This window comes from Mustela lutreola, chromosome 4 (genome assembly GCF_030435805.1).
Source record: "Mustela lutreola isolate mMusLut2 chromosome 4, mMusLut2.pri, whole genome shotgun sequence".
Classification (NCBI taxonomy): domain Eukaryota; kingdom Metazoa; phylum Chordata; class Mammalia; order Carnivora; family Mustelidae; genus Mustela; species Mustela lutreola.
This window is the reverse complement of record NC_081293.1, coordinates 161,112,040-161,126,044: the sequence shown is the minus strand read 5'-3', so window position 1 is coordinate 161,126,044 and position 14,005 is coordinate 161,112,040. Positions and strand designations below refer to the sequence as shown.

Genomic DNA, 14,005 nt, shown 5'->3' with positions numbered 1-14,005 from the left:
GGAGGCGCTCGGGGAAAATGCGCGGAGCGCAGACAGGAAAAGGGTCCCCTTTCCTTTTGTCGCTTTTTATCAGTAAGCGCGTGCCATGGAATCTAGGGAAATAAATTATGATATACACATTACTGGCCCTACAAATGTGCTGTCTAAATATTTGAAAGCGTATTAGGTATTATAGGGTATTGGCGTCTAATTTTCTAGAATGTTCAGAAAAATCAGAGCTAAGCAAAAGAACACATTCCTGTATGAGTGTTTACTGTGTTTATTTCTCTCTACGCTTAAGTCAGTGAGAACGTTTTGAGTTGGTATTAGTAGCAGAACTAATAGAACACCTGAAGAAATGGGTGTTCAGACCCCAGGTTAGAAAGTTTACTTGCCTTTTATTAAAAAAAGAAAAAAATGGATGGATGTTAACCCTTTAAATATTATCTTACGTATGAGAAAGCTTTTCTTGACCATTATCCTGGCATTTATTCCTGTATCAACATTCCTGCAAGACCGGATTCATGGTAGTTCAGTATCATGACGAAAAACAACAGAGTAAAGGGAGTATCCTCAAGCTAGTGTCAAAAAAAGGCCGGAATTTTTTACTAACAGGTATTGCACTACCAAACAGACCTTTTTTTTTTTTTTTTTTTTTTTTCTATCAGTTTTTAAATTCTAAACTGAATTCTTTTCCAATGAAAATACTTGTGGTCTTAATTTTATGGTGTTTTATGTCCTGCTCGGTTTTTTAAAATAGGGAACTGATCTTGTACTTTAATCTCATCCTTATTTATGTTGATAGGAAGCACAAGATCTAAAATCTAAGAAGCAACTTAAATTAGCATTAGAGTTTTTTAAAATATAATTTGATGTAGACACTATTTTTTCATCTTAAATTACAATGAAAAATTTGAAAGGTACTTAAAAATACCGTACCTTCTTTTTGTTTTAGAGCAGGGTCTCTCAGCTTTGGCACTATTAACATTGAATTAATGGGTAATCCTTTGCTGTGGAGGACTGTCCTGTGCATTGTGGGATGTTTAGCAGTATCCCTGGTCTCTACTCATTAGATGCCAGTAGCAAGCCCTCCACCCCACACACAGTTGTGACAACCAAAAAATGTCACCAGACATTGTCACTGTTCCCTAGATGGCAAAATTACTTCCCTCCCCATTCGAAAACCACTGCCTTGAAGTAAGATATAGTTTGATTCCGTCAAAGTGAAGGTTTTTAAGCAACAGTTTAGAAATAATATCAATTAAAATAATTTTCTCAAAACCAATCATTGTAGAAAGAGAATACGATTATGATAATAATAGTATTAGAAAGTGGGTATTCTGAACAACCAGCAGCAAAAGAAAGTGGATCTCCTCCTTTTCAGTAGGTGGAGTTGGAAGTTAAAGGAGAGGTGCTTTATGAAATAGTAGTCTCTTTCCTCTCGTCTCAACTCCATTTCTGTAATTTAGCAACAAAAATCAACTCTGCATGTTGCATACCCTGAGATAATTTCGCAGTGAGTTTCTATAGTTCAGTAAGAGTTAAAACCGCCATTGAGGCATTTAGAAATAAAGTTAATATTTTAATATAAATATATATTTAATATATAATATAATTAAAAGTAATTGGTCAGGTGGTTTTTCAAAATAGTTTATTTCTTTTTTATAGTACTTAACTAGATAAATGAAGTTTCAGAACGGTATGACAAGCAGCTTCACTAATATACTAGAAAGCCCAATTTGGACAGCTAGAAACTTTATGAAGAGAATATAGCTGAAAACATGCCCCCCTTTTCCCTTGCTATCCTCTCACTACCCCTTGATACCTAAGAAGCCCATGTTCTTCTGGTGGTTTCTAATCTCAGGAGTAAAGCAATTAAATATTTCTGAAATCTCTTCCTGTATAATATCTTTTGACTTATTAGTCACAATTTCATATAATCTAAATATAATGTCCTAGTAGAACTGCTGACTGGGGAAGTAAAATAAGATGTCTATGCTATGCGTGCTATTTGAAATGGAATCAAATCAGAAAAGTTTTTGTTTGCCTTCTCATACCTTTTTAAAGATAGTTTATTATACTAAAGCCACTAAAATGTTGATACTGGAATGTAGAAGTAATTGCTTACTGTTAAATTTACCTTGGAATTCCAAATGTAAAGATTCTAAATATTTTCCCATTTATATTATTCTATGGAGTATTTCTGTAGGAGCTGAATATAATATTGAATATAACCATACTGGTAGTTAACACAGGCTGCTTACTACAGCTGGCACTGTTCTTAGCACTTCACGTATATTAGCATTTTTAATCTTCACACCAATACTATGAAATATGTAGTAGTATTACCCTGCTTACGGGTAAGGAAACTACAGCACAAAGAAGTTAACTTGGTCAAGGTCAAAGCTACTAATAAACAGCCATTCCAAAGACCATTTTTTCAACCACTAGGAAAGGCAGAACACTATTACAGGGTTGCTTGGGTGGCTCAGTGGAGTTGCACATCTCTCTGCTCAGCAGGGGGCCTGCTTTTCCCCTCTCCGTCTGCTTGCCTCTCTCCCTACTTGTGATCTCTCTCTCTGTCTCTCTCTCTCTCTGTCAAATAAATAAATAAAATCTTTTAAAAACCCCACACTATTACAGTGACTATATATTGATTTAAGCCGCGAAGTTCAACATGAAAATCTCATTTAATATCAGTGGTATATTATCTGATAGTTTACTCAGGTGTTGTTTTTTAAGTTTTTATCACAGGCAAGCTGTAAATAAGTTTTGCCTGGAAAAAAATCATACTTTACTTGATTATAAAATTTTCAAGATAGAAGACATTTAGCTCATTTAGTGAGTAACAGAAAGCTGTTCAGAAACCATATTGATTGTTATTTTTTTTAATTTCCTACTGCCCAGGGACCCCTGGGTGGCTCAGTTGGTTGGACGACTGCCTTCGGCTCGGGTCGTGATCCTGGAGTCCCGGGATCGAGTCCCGCATCGGACTCCCGGCTCCATGGGGAGTCTGCTTCTCTCTCTGACCTTCTCCTCATTCATGCTCTCTCTCACTGTCTCTCTCTCAAGTAAATAAATAAAATCTTTAAAAAAAAAAAAAAAAAAAAAAAAAAATTTCCTACTGCCCATATTTTGTCTGACATGTAAGTGATAAGAAATGATTAATTAGTCGTCTAGAAATGAAGGGCCTTTGTAACAAAAGTGAATGTTTAAAAATGCTGGAGACAAAAGTGATCTTAAGGCCACTGTTTTGCCATATGGGATGAATACACTTAGGCCCATAGCTCCTGATTGTATTATAGCAGTAGGCACCTGCCATTAAAACTTGTCTTCAATACCACTATTTTATTTTTTTAATGCCATCTTGGTATGATTCTTTTTCTTAACCTTCAGGCATTCAAATCGTGTATCCTTTCCTTTCTCTCAGATATTATCTTTTCCTGGCTACCTCTCTGGCCATCCTTTCATAAACAAGGCAGGAATCGAGCAAGAACAAACAGGTGTATGCCATAAGGAGACTTAGAATTTCAGTATGGAAGAGGCCATCATACAAACAAATGTAAAACTGCTACTGTGACAAGTGCTTCAAAGAACCTTCCAGGGAAGGTTATCACTGAACAAGTGTTATTTCAACTCAAGGGAGAGTGAAAATTAATCTAACATAGGGGAGGAAGGGCTCTCCAAACATAGGAGACTGTGTATGAAGAGGTGTTGTGTCTGGAGAGAGAATGGATGGGTGTGAGGGATTGACAGAACGAAAGGAAGCTACTAGAGTGGACTAATTAAGGGGAACTGGGTGCAAGGAGGCCAGAGAGGCGGAGTGACCTGACCACAAATGACTTCTTATGCCATGGTTAGGAGTTTTGTCTTCATCCTGAGTGGAAAGCCATGGGGAAGTTTGTTTTCTGGCATGTTTATTGTTACTTCAGATGGTGTTTAAAGTGGTGTCTTTTACCACAGTCATCTTTTTCTGGCATTATAGAATACCCTGCATATTTCTTTCTTTTTTTTTTTTTTTAAGATTTTATTCATTTGACAGAAAGAGAGAGATCACATGTAGGCAGAGAGAGAGAGGAGGAAACAGGCTCCTCGTCGAGCAGAGAGCCCGATGCGGGGCTTGATCCCAGGACCCTGAGACCAGACCCGGGCAGAAGGCAGAGGCCCAACCCACTGAGCCACCCAGGTGCCCTACCCTGCATATTTCTAAATGTAAAATAACACAACACTTTGTGAGCAAAAAATGATAGCGTCACATTATAAAGAATCATTACTAGTTGAGTAACACTGAAGTGCTCCTAACTGGGAGTGTGATATTTTTGGGAATCCTGAGGTAAAGTTGACTTTCTTAGTTCCTGAATGACATGAGCAGTGCCTTTTCATCTCTCTCTCTTTTTAACTTACAATTGAGAAACTATGTTGGGTTCTGTTGAATTTAGAGATACTAAAATTAGTAGGTTATCTGTTATAATGCAGACAAGTTGGGCAATATGTTTTCAGAGATTCTGATTTTTTTCATATACCATGTAAATGATTAAGGTGTAACTGAGATACATTGAATTTACAAGTCTTAAATGTGTAGTCCAGTGAATCTGTGCATATATAACCACTGCCTTGATGAAAATGTAGAACATTTCTAGCACCAAGTACCCTGGTGCCTTTTCCTAGGTTATAACCCATCCCTCAGTGGTAACCACTGTTCTGATTTCTAATACCATAAATGAGTTTTGCCTGTTTTTGAACTACTTAAAAATGTAATTATACAGTATGTACTCTTTGATCTGACTTCTGTTGCACAGTATTGTCTGTGAGATTCATCTGTATTGTTGCTTGCAACCTCAGCTGCTGTTGCAATGCAATATAGTAGTCTGGTATATAAGTTACCACAGTTCATTTTTTTTCTGCTGTTGGTGTTCTATCATTTGAGTTTTAAGTGATGAAGAAGTACTTGATAAAATTAAAGTGTTAATTTTGTCCAGGGACTATACTGTTTTGTTTTGCCTTTTCTTCTGTTTGTAATCAAGCAACCTATGGCCTTGTTACGTAGAATTGGGCCAGGCTCTCAGGTTTTGTCAATATTAGTGAACTGTATGACATTACCATTTGGTAGGTCAAAATTGATTGAATGGTATTTTCCACGAGGCTTGTTTCTGATGATCTAATCTTCCTTTCAGCCATAATTACTGTGAAACCTCGCCTCTTCACAGTTGTGAAAAATAAAGTTTAGTGAGTCCCTCTCTTTCCCATTCCTTTAGATGAGGAACATGAGGCATTGATGGGGTTTAATGATTAGGTTAATATTACAGAGAGGTCATTGAAAGAACTGGAAAGAGAAGCCAGGAATCCTGGTATCCTTTTCTCCTGTTCTAGATACAAATTAAGCTTTCATTGTGTTGGTAATTTCAGTATATTCACCTACTTGTGCATGTACTTAGTATCAATTTTAATGTAATATTTCCCCTTTTTTCCTTCAAGATAATCAGGTTGGGGTGAATGATTTCTTTGATTAACAAATTATTTTTGTTTACTCTAAGGTTGTAGTGAAGTAGATTGCTGATGGCTAAAATGCCATATAGTGACTTTTAATATAAGAAAGTAGGATTGATTGCCTTAGTACTTTTCTGAGAGAAAATGAGTTCACTTCCTCCAAAGAAGCCTGCATATGCTTTTAGCAAGTTTTGATTTTTCAAGAAAAAGAATAGGGTATTCTGTAATGAAATCATCTTATTGACCTTTTATTGTTTTTATGCATTTTTAAAAATATTTTATTTATTTACTTGACAGAGAGGGAGAGAACACAAGTAGACAGGCAGGCAGAGAGAGAGAGAGGAGGAAGCAGGCTCTCCACCAAGAAGAGAGCCCGATGGGGCGCTTGATCCCAGGACCCTGAGATTATGACCTGAGCCAAAGGCAGAGGCTTACCCACTGAGCCACCCAGGCTCTCCTGTTTTTATGCATTTTTAAAAGTTATTTTTTCTTAAACAGTAATAGTTAAAATTATAAAAACAACCTCTAGAGTCTCTAGTAGTACATTTTTATGAAATAAGATCAGTGGGACTCTGAGAAATTAACTTGTATTCATCTTGTATGAGTTATTTGATCACCTGTCCCACTTTTATGAACTTCATAAGAGATCAGCATTTGGCAAGATTCGTGTTTTATTAAATAAATATACCTTTGGCACTCCCAAACCTTACACATCAGCAGATGGAGCTTAAAAAGGACTGATGTTAAACCTCTCAGGTAGATAATTAGCAAGTGAGCTGAAATGCCATACTCCTGGGGGAAAAGTGTTCTGCCCTACACACACTGTCACATCTCTCCCATTCCCCACTCCCCACTGAGGGATTTGGCAGATGGTTTAGGATTTTTATTAAGTATCGTGAAATATATATCTTTTTTTTTTAAAGATTTTATTTATTTATTTGACAGAGAGAAATCACAAGTAGACGGAGAGGCAGGCAGAGAGAGAGAGGGAAGTAGGCTCCCTGCCGAGCAGAGAGCCCGATGCGGGACTCGATCCCAGGACCCTGAGATCATGACCTGAGCCGAAGGCAGCGGCTTAACCACTGAGCCACCCAGGCGCCCCTGAAATATATATCTTGTTTGAGATGAAATGAAATTCTGAATTTAGAGGTCACTGATGCTTTATGACAAAACAAAAGAGCCCTTGGAACTCTGTGGTCATAGAGCCACTGAGTCTTAGGAACGAAAGAAAGCATTTTTACACTGAATATTCATTTTTTTTTTAAAAATCAACAAAACTGAGGCACCTGGGTGGCTCAGTTGCTTAAGCGGCTGCCTTCGGCTCAGGTCATGGTTCCAGAGTCCTGGGATCTAGTCCCACATCCGACTCTGCTAGCCAGAGACCCTGCTTCTCCTTCTGTCTCTACCTGCTGCTCTGCTTACTTGTGTGCTCTCTCTCACTTTCTCTCTCTGTGTCAAATAAATAAATAAATAAATAAATAAATAAAATCTTTTAAAGACAATCAGCAAAACATACATGTAATATGCCATCAAAATTGGATTTTTAAAAAAATATTTTATTTATTTATTTGACAGAGAGAGATCACAAGCAGGCAGAGAGAGAGAGGAGGAAACTCTCTCCCTGCCGAGCAGAGAGCCCGATGCGGGACTCGATCCCAGGACCCTGAGATCATGACCTGAGCTGAAGGCAGCAGCTTAACCCACTGAGCCACCCAGGTGCCCCTCAAAATTGGATTCTTTAGAATAGTTTTATTCACTGTGTTTTTTGTGTGTTTTTTTTTTTTTAAGATTTTATTTATTTATTTGACAGACAGAGATCACAAGTAGGCAGAGAGGCAGGCAGAGAGAGGAAGGGAAGCAGGCTCCCTACGCAGCAGAGAGCCCGATTCGGGGCTCGATCCCAGGACCCTGGGATCATGACCGGAGCCAAAGGCAGAAGCTTTAACCCACTGAGCCACCCAGGTGCCCCTTATTCACTGTTTTTAATTTGGTTTAACTTTCTCTGTTTTTAGTATGAGAACCAAATGAGAGAAGAACCTGATTACCTCCCTTTACCTCCCTGGCTGTGCCTACTCCTCACCTGACTTTTCTAAGTTTGGAATAGCCTTTATTCTTATCTCAGTTTTCTTGTTCTTTCCCTTTTAGTGTCCATTTCAGTCTTCCTTTCCTAATCACCTTTTGTCTTGTAAAGTTGTATCTTTTTAGGGAAACTGACTTTATTCATGGGCATTAGGCTACAGCCTGGGTTCTGATGTTCCTTAGCCTATGTTTGCCCAGCCTGCCCAATTTGGACTACCATTTGGCAACACTTAAGTCTAAAACTCCTAAGAAATTGAGACCTACCAGCCCATACTGAAAGTTTTATTTGTTCTTTTTATTTTTGGCTGTTTTTTTCCATTTATTGAATGGCTTCTTTGTGCAGTCAACCTTCGACATGACCCTGTGCAATCTTGCTCCTATCTCTCAGCTTGTACAAGTAGTAGGCATTTAGCCCCTGCAGATTTATGCTTTTATGTTATCTTTAAGACACCGGAATTCAAATTTAAAATGTTGGCCTAGAAAATATTAACTGGCAGGACTTTTAAGTACCTCACATATTTGGATTGTTATCTATTTTTGATCTGGTACTTAACCAGGTCTTTACCCTAAACCCTATGACTTCTAAGCTTAAAAAATTTATGTTTAGGGCAGGGTTTCTTTATCATAGCACCAGTTTGGGATGGATATTTTTGTCATAGAAGTCTGTCCTATGCATTGATGGATATTTATCATCATCCTTGGGTTCTAACCGCAAGATGCCTTTAGCACCCGTCCCTCATTGTGACAACAAGAATGTCTCTAGGACTGCCATATGTTCCCTGAGGTGGGGGGCACAACTGTCTCTGGTTAAGAACCATTGGCTCAGGGTTTTTCCCTGTTGTATTTTCACTTCTGCAGTGATCTCCTGGAACTATAGAATGGTTCCAGAACCAATACCTAGCAGATACCTTTTTATCTAGAATGGTTGGAGAGTGATATGTTTAGGGTCCTGTCATTCATTCATTTATTCAGTATACATTTATTAAATGTCTACCAGATCCATGCTAGGTATTGGCAGAAATGAATAAAACACAGTTCTGGTACCTATCTTAGTACATTGGTTATTCAGATTACCATGTCTTATTGGGGTCTGTGTTCTGTGCAGAGGAAGAAAAGATGCAGTGCTGTGCATGTAGCAGACTTAATATTGAACATGTGTTGATGAACGAATGGCCATGCATAACACAACATGCATGGAGTCTGTAATCACATACAACTGCATTCAAATCAGTTTGCAGTTTATTACTTTATTGTTATATAACCTTGAGCAAATAATTTAATATTTCTGAGAGTTAAATGATATAACATGTACAGTTTTCTGTGAAATCCCAAACTCCTATAAAAGTGTCAACAAATGGTATGTCATTATTATTGCTACTAGTATTTACCATTGCTTACTATAGAAAGGATTCCTGAATGTCTGATCTTAATGAATGACAGAGGAATGTGGAGAAAATTTTCAAAAAATTGAAATCCTGTTTCTTGGCAAGGCAGGCATCTGTCCAAGTCGGCTAGCATTGAGAATGTTTCCATAGTAGGAGCCAAAGGTTGGGGGATAGAGGCATAAGGATCCATTGAGACTTGGAAAAGAGAACTAGTTGAGAGAATTATATGTCATTTGTAGAGAATTATATCATTTGTAGGAAAGGTTTATAAGCAGGCTTGGCCAGAGATCAGATTTGTAGATAGGAGTCAGCTTGGAATAATATAGTTTTGGTGTAAGTAGGATTTAAGACAAATTCATTTTGTCAGTTTAGAATTAAATCTGAAAGCTCTTAAGGGCCTAGGTGCAATCTCATCTGTTTTTCTTCGTATTGCTTTTGTCCTTCTCTGATTTCTAGGTTATTGTCTGTATTTTCTATTTTTCACATTTAAACTTACACTACCTTGGATGATTATTCAGATCTTCATAGGACTGCCTTGCTTTCAGAGCTAGATTAGAAGCTGGTTGAAGGCAGAAACAATGGATTTATAAAGATGTTTCTCATAGCCATGTACCTAATTAGTAGTATTCCATCTATTTGTGGAATGAAAGAATGCAGGTCAACACAGTTTTAAAGCAGTGCATGACCACCAGTATATCATGTGATTCGTACCTCTTTAAGGCACTGATGAAATCTAAAGGCAAAACTGACCTCTCCTTTATTTATCACATGATATTCTAATATCTATGTAATAGTAATTATAATTTTTTTCAGACTTGGCAAGAAAAAAAAATCTTAGTTTTCTTTCCTATTAACCTATAGCCTAGAATTCAGAAAATTAACCAATCAAGTGACATTACTAAAACATGCTTTAACATACACATATCATTTATTTAATTTTTTAAATGATTTTTGAGATAAATAGGGCAGTGTCCTTCTTTTACTGATGGCTATCTTTATTTATAGCATCCAGTTTGAAGATTGTGTTGGCTTTGAAAATGCCTTCGATTTTACTTTGATACTGGTGACACTATTGAAAATGATATCCTTTCTGTGAAGTCGTTCAGAGTTGACGATACAAATTATTTATGTACATTATCTCACATTGATACTAAACTTTGATCATCTAATAGTTGGAAGATGATAATTTTCATAGATAATTTAGCATGTATATGCTTGTGTAGAAGTGACACTGTCTAGCATGACCAAAGTGTAGTAACATATTTTAATATTTAAAATATATTTTCTAAAGATTGTTGCAAAATTATACAATTTACAGAACCTTCAGAATACTTTTTGTATAATAAGCAGTTTGCTTCATCTGGTATCTTTGTTATTTCTTTTGTTTTGATTTTTTTTTTATTAACACAGAAAAGCTTCACTGGCCTGAGCAAGAACTCGCTAAGAAGTCTGTTCTAAATGCAGAAGAGTCATTGATCATTGACAGCAAAAGAAGCATTTCACATTTATCTTCTGGGATACTAAAGGACATTTTCACAACTGGAACCAGTAGTTACAATGTCCTACTACAGAGCAAAGAGGAGAAAAAGCATCATTCACAAAAACAGTCTTCCTCTACCTACTCCAAAAGATGTCGAAAACCCAGCAAATCTCCTAGTTCTTCTCGTAGCAAAGATCTTCGCAAGATGAAAGCCCCGGTGTCTATGATGAGCAGTGGTACTTGGTATTGCCTAGAAAGGCAGCCTGGTGTCTTTGTCACTAGTTCAGTGTCGAGTCCTCTAAAGTTTACACATGATATCTCTGTTACAGGGAGCAGCATAGTACTGCCACCTAAACCCAAAAACAAAGTAAAGCGACGCCATTTCTCTGCTCTGCCAAAGCCAAAACTGCAGCCTCAGTTGTCTAGAAGTTTTGAAAAAGGAGATGACTTTTCTGGGAAGAAATTTTGTATACTGACTGCTATAAAGCCCACCAACTTGGAGAAAGAAAAACTGAGATTCTTCAAATCTGATTATACCTACAATCCTCAGTTTGAATATGCAAACCCATCTCTGCCAAGTGTGTTAGCCAAACACAGCAATGCATCAGACCGATTTCTTAAACAGGTAAAACACTATTTCAGTAGTGGCGTTTCATTTCTATGTAACTAAAGCAATTATCTGCAATCTTAGAAAAAGAAAAAAAATGACTTTAAAAATAGTTCAGGTATTTGTTTGCAATAGTTAACTCCCCTCCAGGACATGTGAATATGTGACAGGAGATCTCCAGGTGAGTGCCGTAGCCTGTATGTGAACTACTTTGCACTAGTCTGAATCTATGAAGAGTCTGTTAGATAGACTTTGTGACAGGAAGCAACTATATTTGGGAAAAGTTTCAGATTCTGGTTCCAGGCTTATTTTGGGGAGTTACATACTTGCAGTCCATTAGCCAACCCACAGATAAGTGCTGTTAGCTCACACTGTGTTTGTGTTTTCTATTTGGTTTTGAGTCTTCCTTAGATGGATCATAGTCTTTTAGTTCCCCTGTTGTATTACATTCCCATCTTACTTAGGCTCCAGAGGCAATTTGGAAAGTTAGGTTGGATACTTGCCCATGAACTTTTTAATGCTTTACTGAAATTGTTTTTCGTCATCACATATTTCAGCACTCATTTAAAGAAGATAATAATGGAGTTTTAAAAATTATTTTCAAGGGTAGCAAATCATGATCTAAATGATATGAACAACACTTTCCAAATTGCTCATTTTGGACACTTACCACATAGTTTTGTGTGTTACAGGGCTTAAGAAACTTTGAAATCCATTTAAGTTATTGAGGGAAATTGGCTGAAGGGGGCATAGTGTTGAGTTCATGCAGGTACACCATATTTTGTTCAATTAACTTTCTATATATTTTTATAATACATGAAGTTCAGTTTGGGTTTGTGAGTGATTAGAAATCTGTCTGTAGGCTGGGTGAAACTGCATGGTTCCATTTGCCTGTGCTGTATGCCTAATTTTAACATTTTTCCTACAGAACAATTCCTGGAAGTACTTGTGGTCAGCAGATTTTTTGTTGTTAGAAATGACCTAGAATCTGATCAGTCTTTTAAAGCCATTATGTAAATAAAGCTTAAAAATTTAGGATTACAATAGTTTTAGTCTTTCTGTTTATTTTTCCTTTGTTAGAAGAAACCTTTTCATATACTTTTCTGGATTTTTAATGAGTATTCACTTTTCACTTAAATGTGGTGTGTTAAACACTAATAAAAAGGTCATATTATTTTTATTCCTGTTTTGGCAGTGATTTTCTGATTTTTTTATTGTTTGGAAATTGCAAGTGATTGAATAGGGCTTTCACTCATTTAAAATTTATGATAATTATAAAAATGCTATTTGCTTTTTCCACCCATTATTGCTGAAAGAGATGGCTGAGATTTACTTACCAGTATTCTTTAATTTGGTCTCCTATCCTAACCCTGGCCAGTTGGGAAGGACATTTTCCACCACTGGATCAAAATGAATGTTCTCTCATTTCCATGGAAGACAATTAGGAAGCATCAGCAGCTCCACAGACTGAGAATTGACACTACTTGACCTATGACTTTACGATCTATTTTAACTCAATTCCAGCTTGAGGAGATAAACCTGTAGTTAGGTTTCTTGAGTATGTGGCACCAGCATAGTATACTGTTTAAACCACTTTTGTCAAATAAAAGAGATTCTTTAGAATAAGCCGGCCATAAAATATGCTTAAATTCCTATTTAGCATCTCAGTGAATTATGACATCATGACATACATCCTTCCCCTCCCTAGCTGTGAAGCAAAAGCACAGCTTCAGGGCTAGTCTCAGGTTTTAGAAACCTGCTGCACAGAGAGAGGCCAGGATAGCGAAGTCGCCTGTTGGTCTCTGGCCTCTACCCTGAAGTGGAGTCTCTAGCAGATTGTCTTCCTAGTGTCAAGATCTGAATCCTTCTACATCGTTGTTGGAGAGTGAGTGACCGTGGTCCTCCAAAATGCACAGACCAGCAGAGCAATGCAAAAATTTCCATGCACAGATAAGTCTGTCAGAGTAGAACCAAAGGAATGCTCAAGCTCTGGTCATTCCCAGTTGATTGTTCCATCAATGTCAAGGAGTTCCAGGATTCAGGTTTTTATAGTCTAGTTATTAGGTTCCCCAGGAGACAGTCAGGCCCTTTAGGTGGTTCAAGTGATCTAGCAAAGGCTGTAGGACTTGAGCATAACTTTAGGTGGAGCCTGCTGAACCCTTCCAGCCCCTTGCTAACAGCCATGGTGGCTCTCAGCTCCCCAAACCTTGAGTGTGTTTAAGCTTGACAGAAACTGAGAATATCTGTTTTCTCTGGTTCTGGACCTTTGCAGGAAAGAGTACAGCACTTCCTGGGGGCTGAAGGGTTCTGGGATGAGAGAATGCTGGAAGCTGTTAAGCAGTGGGTCAGAAGTGGATTCTCAGCAGCACCCTTGTGCCGTAAAATTGACAGCCAGTGCACTGTCTGTCCTACTTCACAGAGGCCGACTACCTCTGTGAAACCTAGATATCAAATCCATTTGGCTTTGCACTCTGCACTTTGTTGAATAAGATTGATAGTGAGAGATGAGAAGAGTCTTCAGGGTGGTAATAAGAGTCCTTGAACTATTTTCAGTATTTCCAGCAGTCAAATGGAAATTATATATTTACATGATAAAGCCAATGGACAGCTTAAGTGATTTGTTTTCTAGCTCTGGCTGAAATCCTATCTCAGTGTAGATCCAGGCTAGCTCATGCTAACTAGAAGTTCTGATTGGTAGAGTGGTATTTAATAACATTGGGGAAAAAAGTCAACTTTTGTTTGGCTAGATAAGCTAAAGGTTAGGGATTATTTTCTTATGTGTTAATAAAACTGGAGCAGTGGGGATAATTAGCACTTGGTAAATGGCGAGCGTTTGTGTGAGAGAAGGCAGGCTTGGGGTGTTGGGTAAAGACCTTGGGACAAGGCTTTGGTTGGCAGGGAAGAAAAGTTAAAGGTGGATGTGCAGAAGTTGCTGACAGAGCAGGCCTGACATTGCTGACTTTAGAAAGGTCTACCTTGGCCTGGTGT

The 14,005-nt window shown here is 37.7% G+C and overlaps 1 protein-coding gene across 4 annotated transcripts in view; it reads left to right on the top strand.

Annotated features, from left to right (window-relative positions):
* MATCAP2 (microtubule associated tyrosine carboxypeptidase 2) overlaps window positions 1-14,005 on the top strand; it is a 67,432-nt gene that overhangs the window by 16,414 nt on the left and 37,013 nt on the right. For 3 of the 4 annotated variants that reach the window (XM_059171562.1, XM_059171561.1, XM_059171563.1), the window contains one exon: window positions 10,341-11,035. In XM_059171562.1, coding sequence (XP_059027545.1) covers window positions 10,341-11,035 — 695 coding nt within the window. The remainder of the gene's footprint in view (window positions 1-10,340; window positions 11,036-14,005) is intronic. The other variant, XM_059171564.1, reaches the window with a different exon arrangement.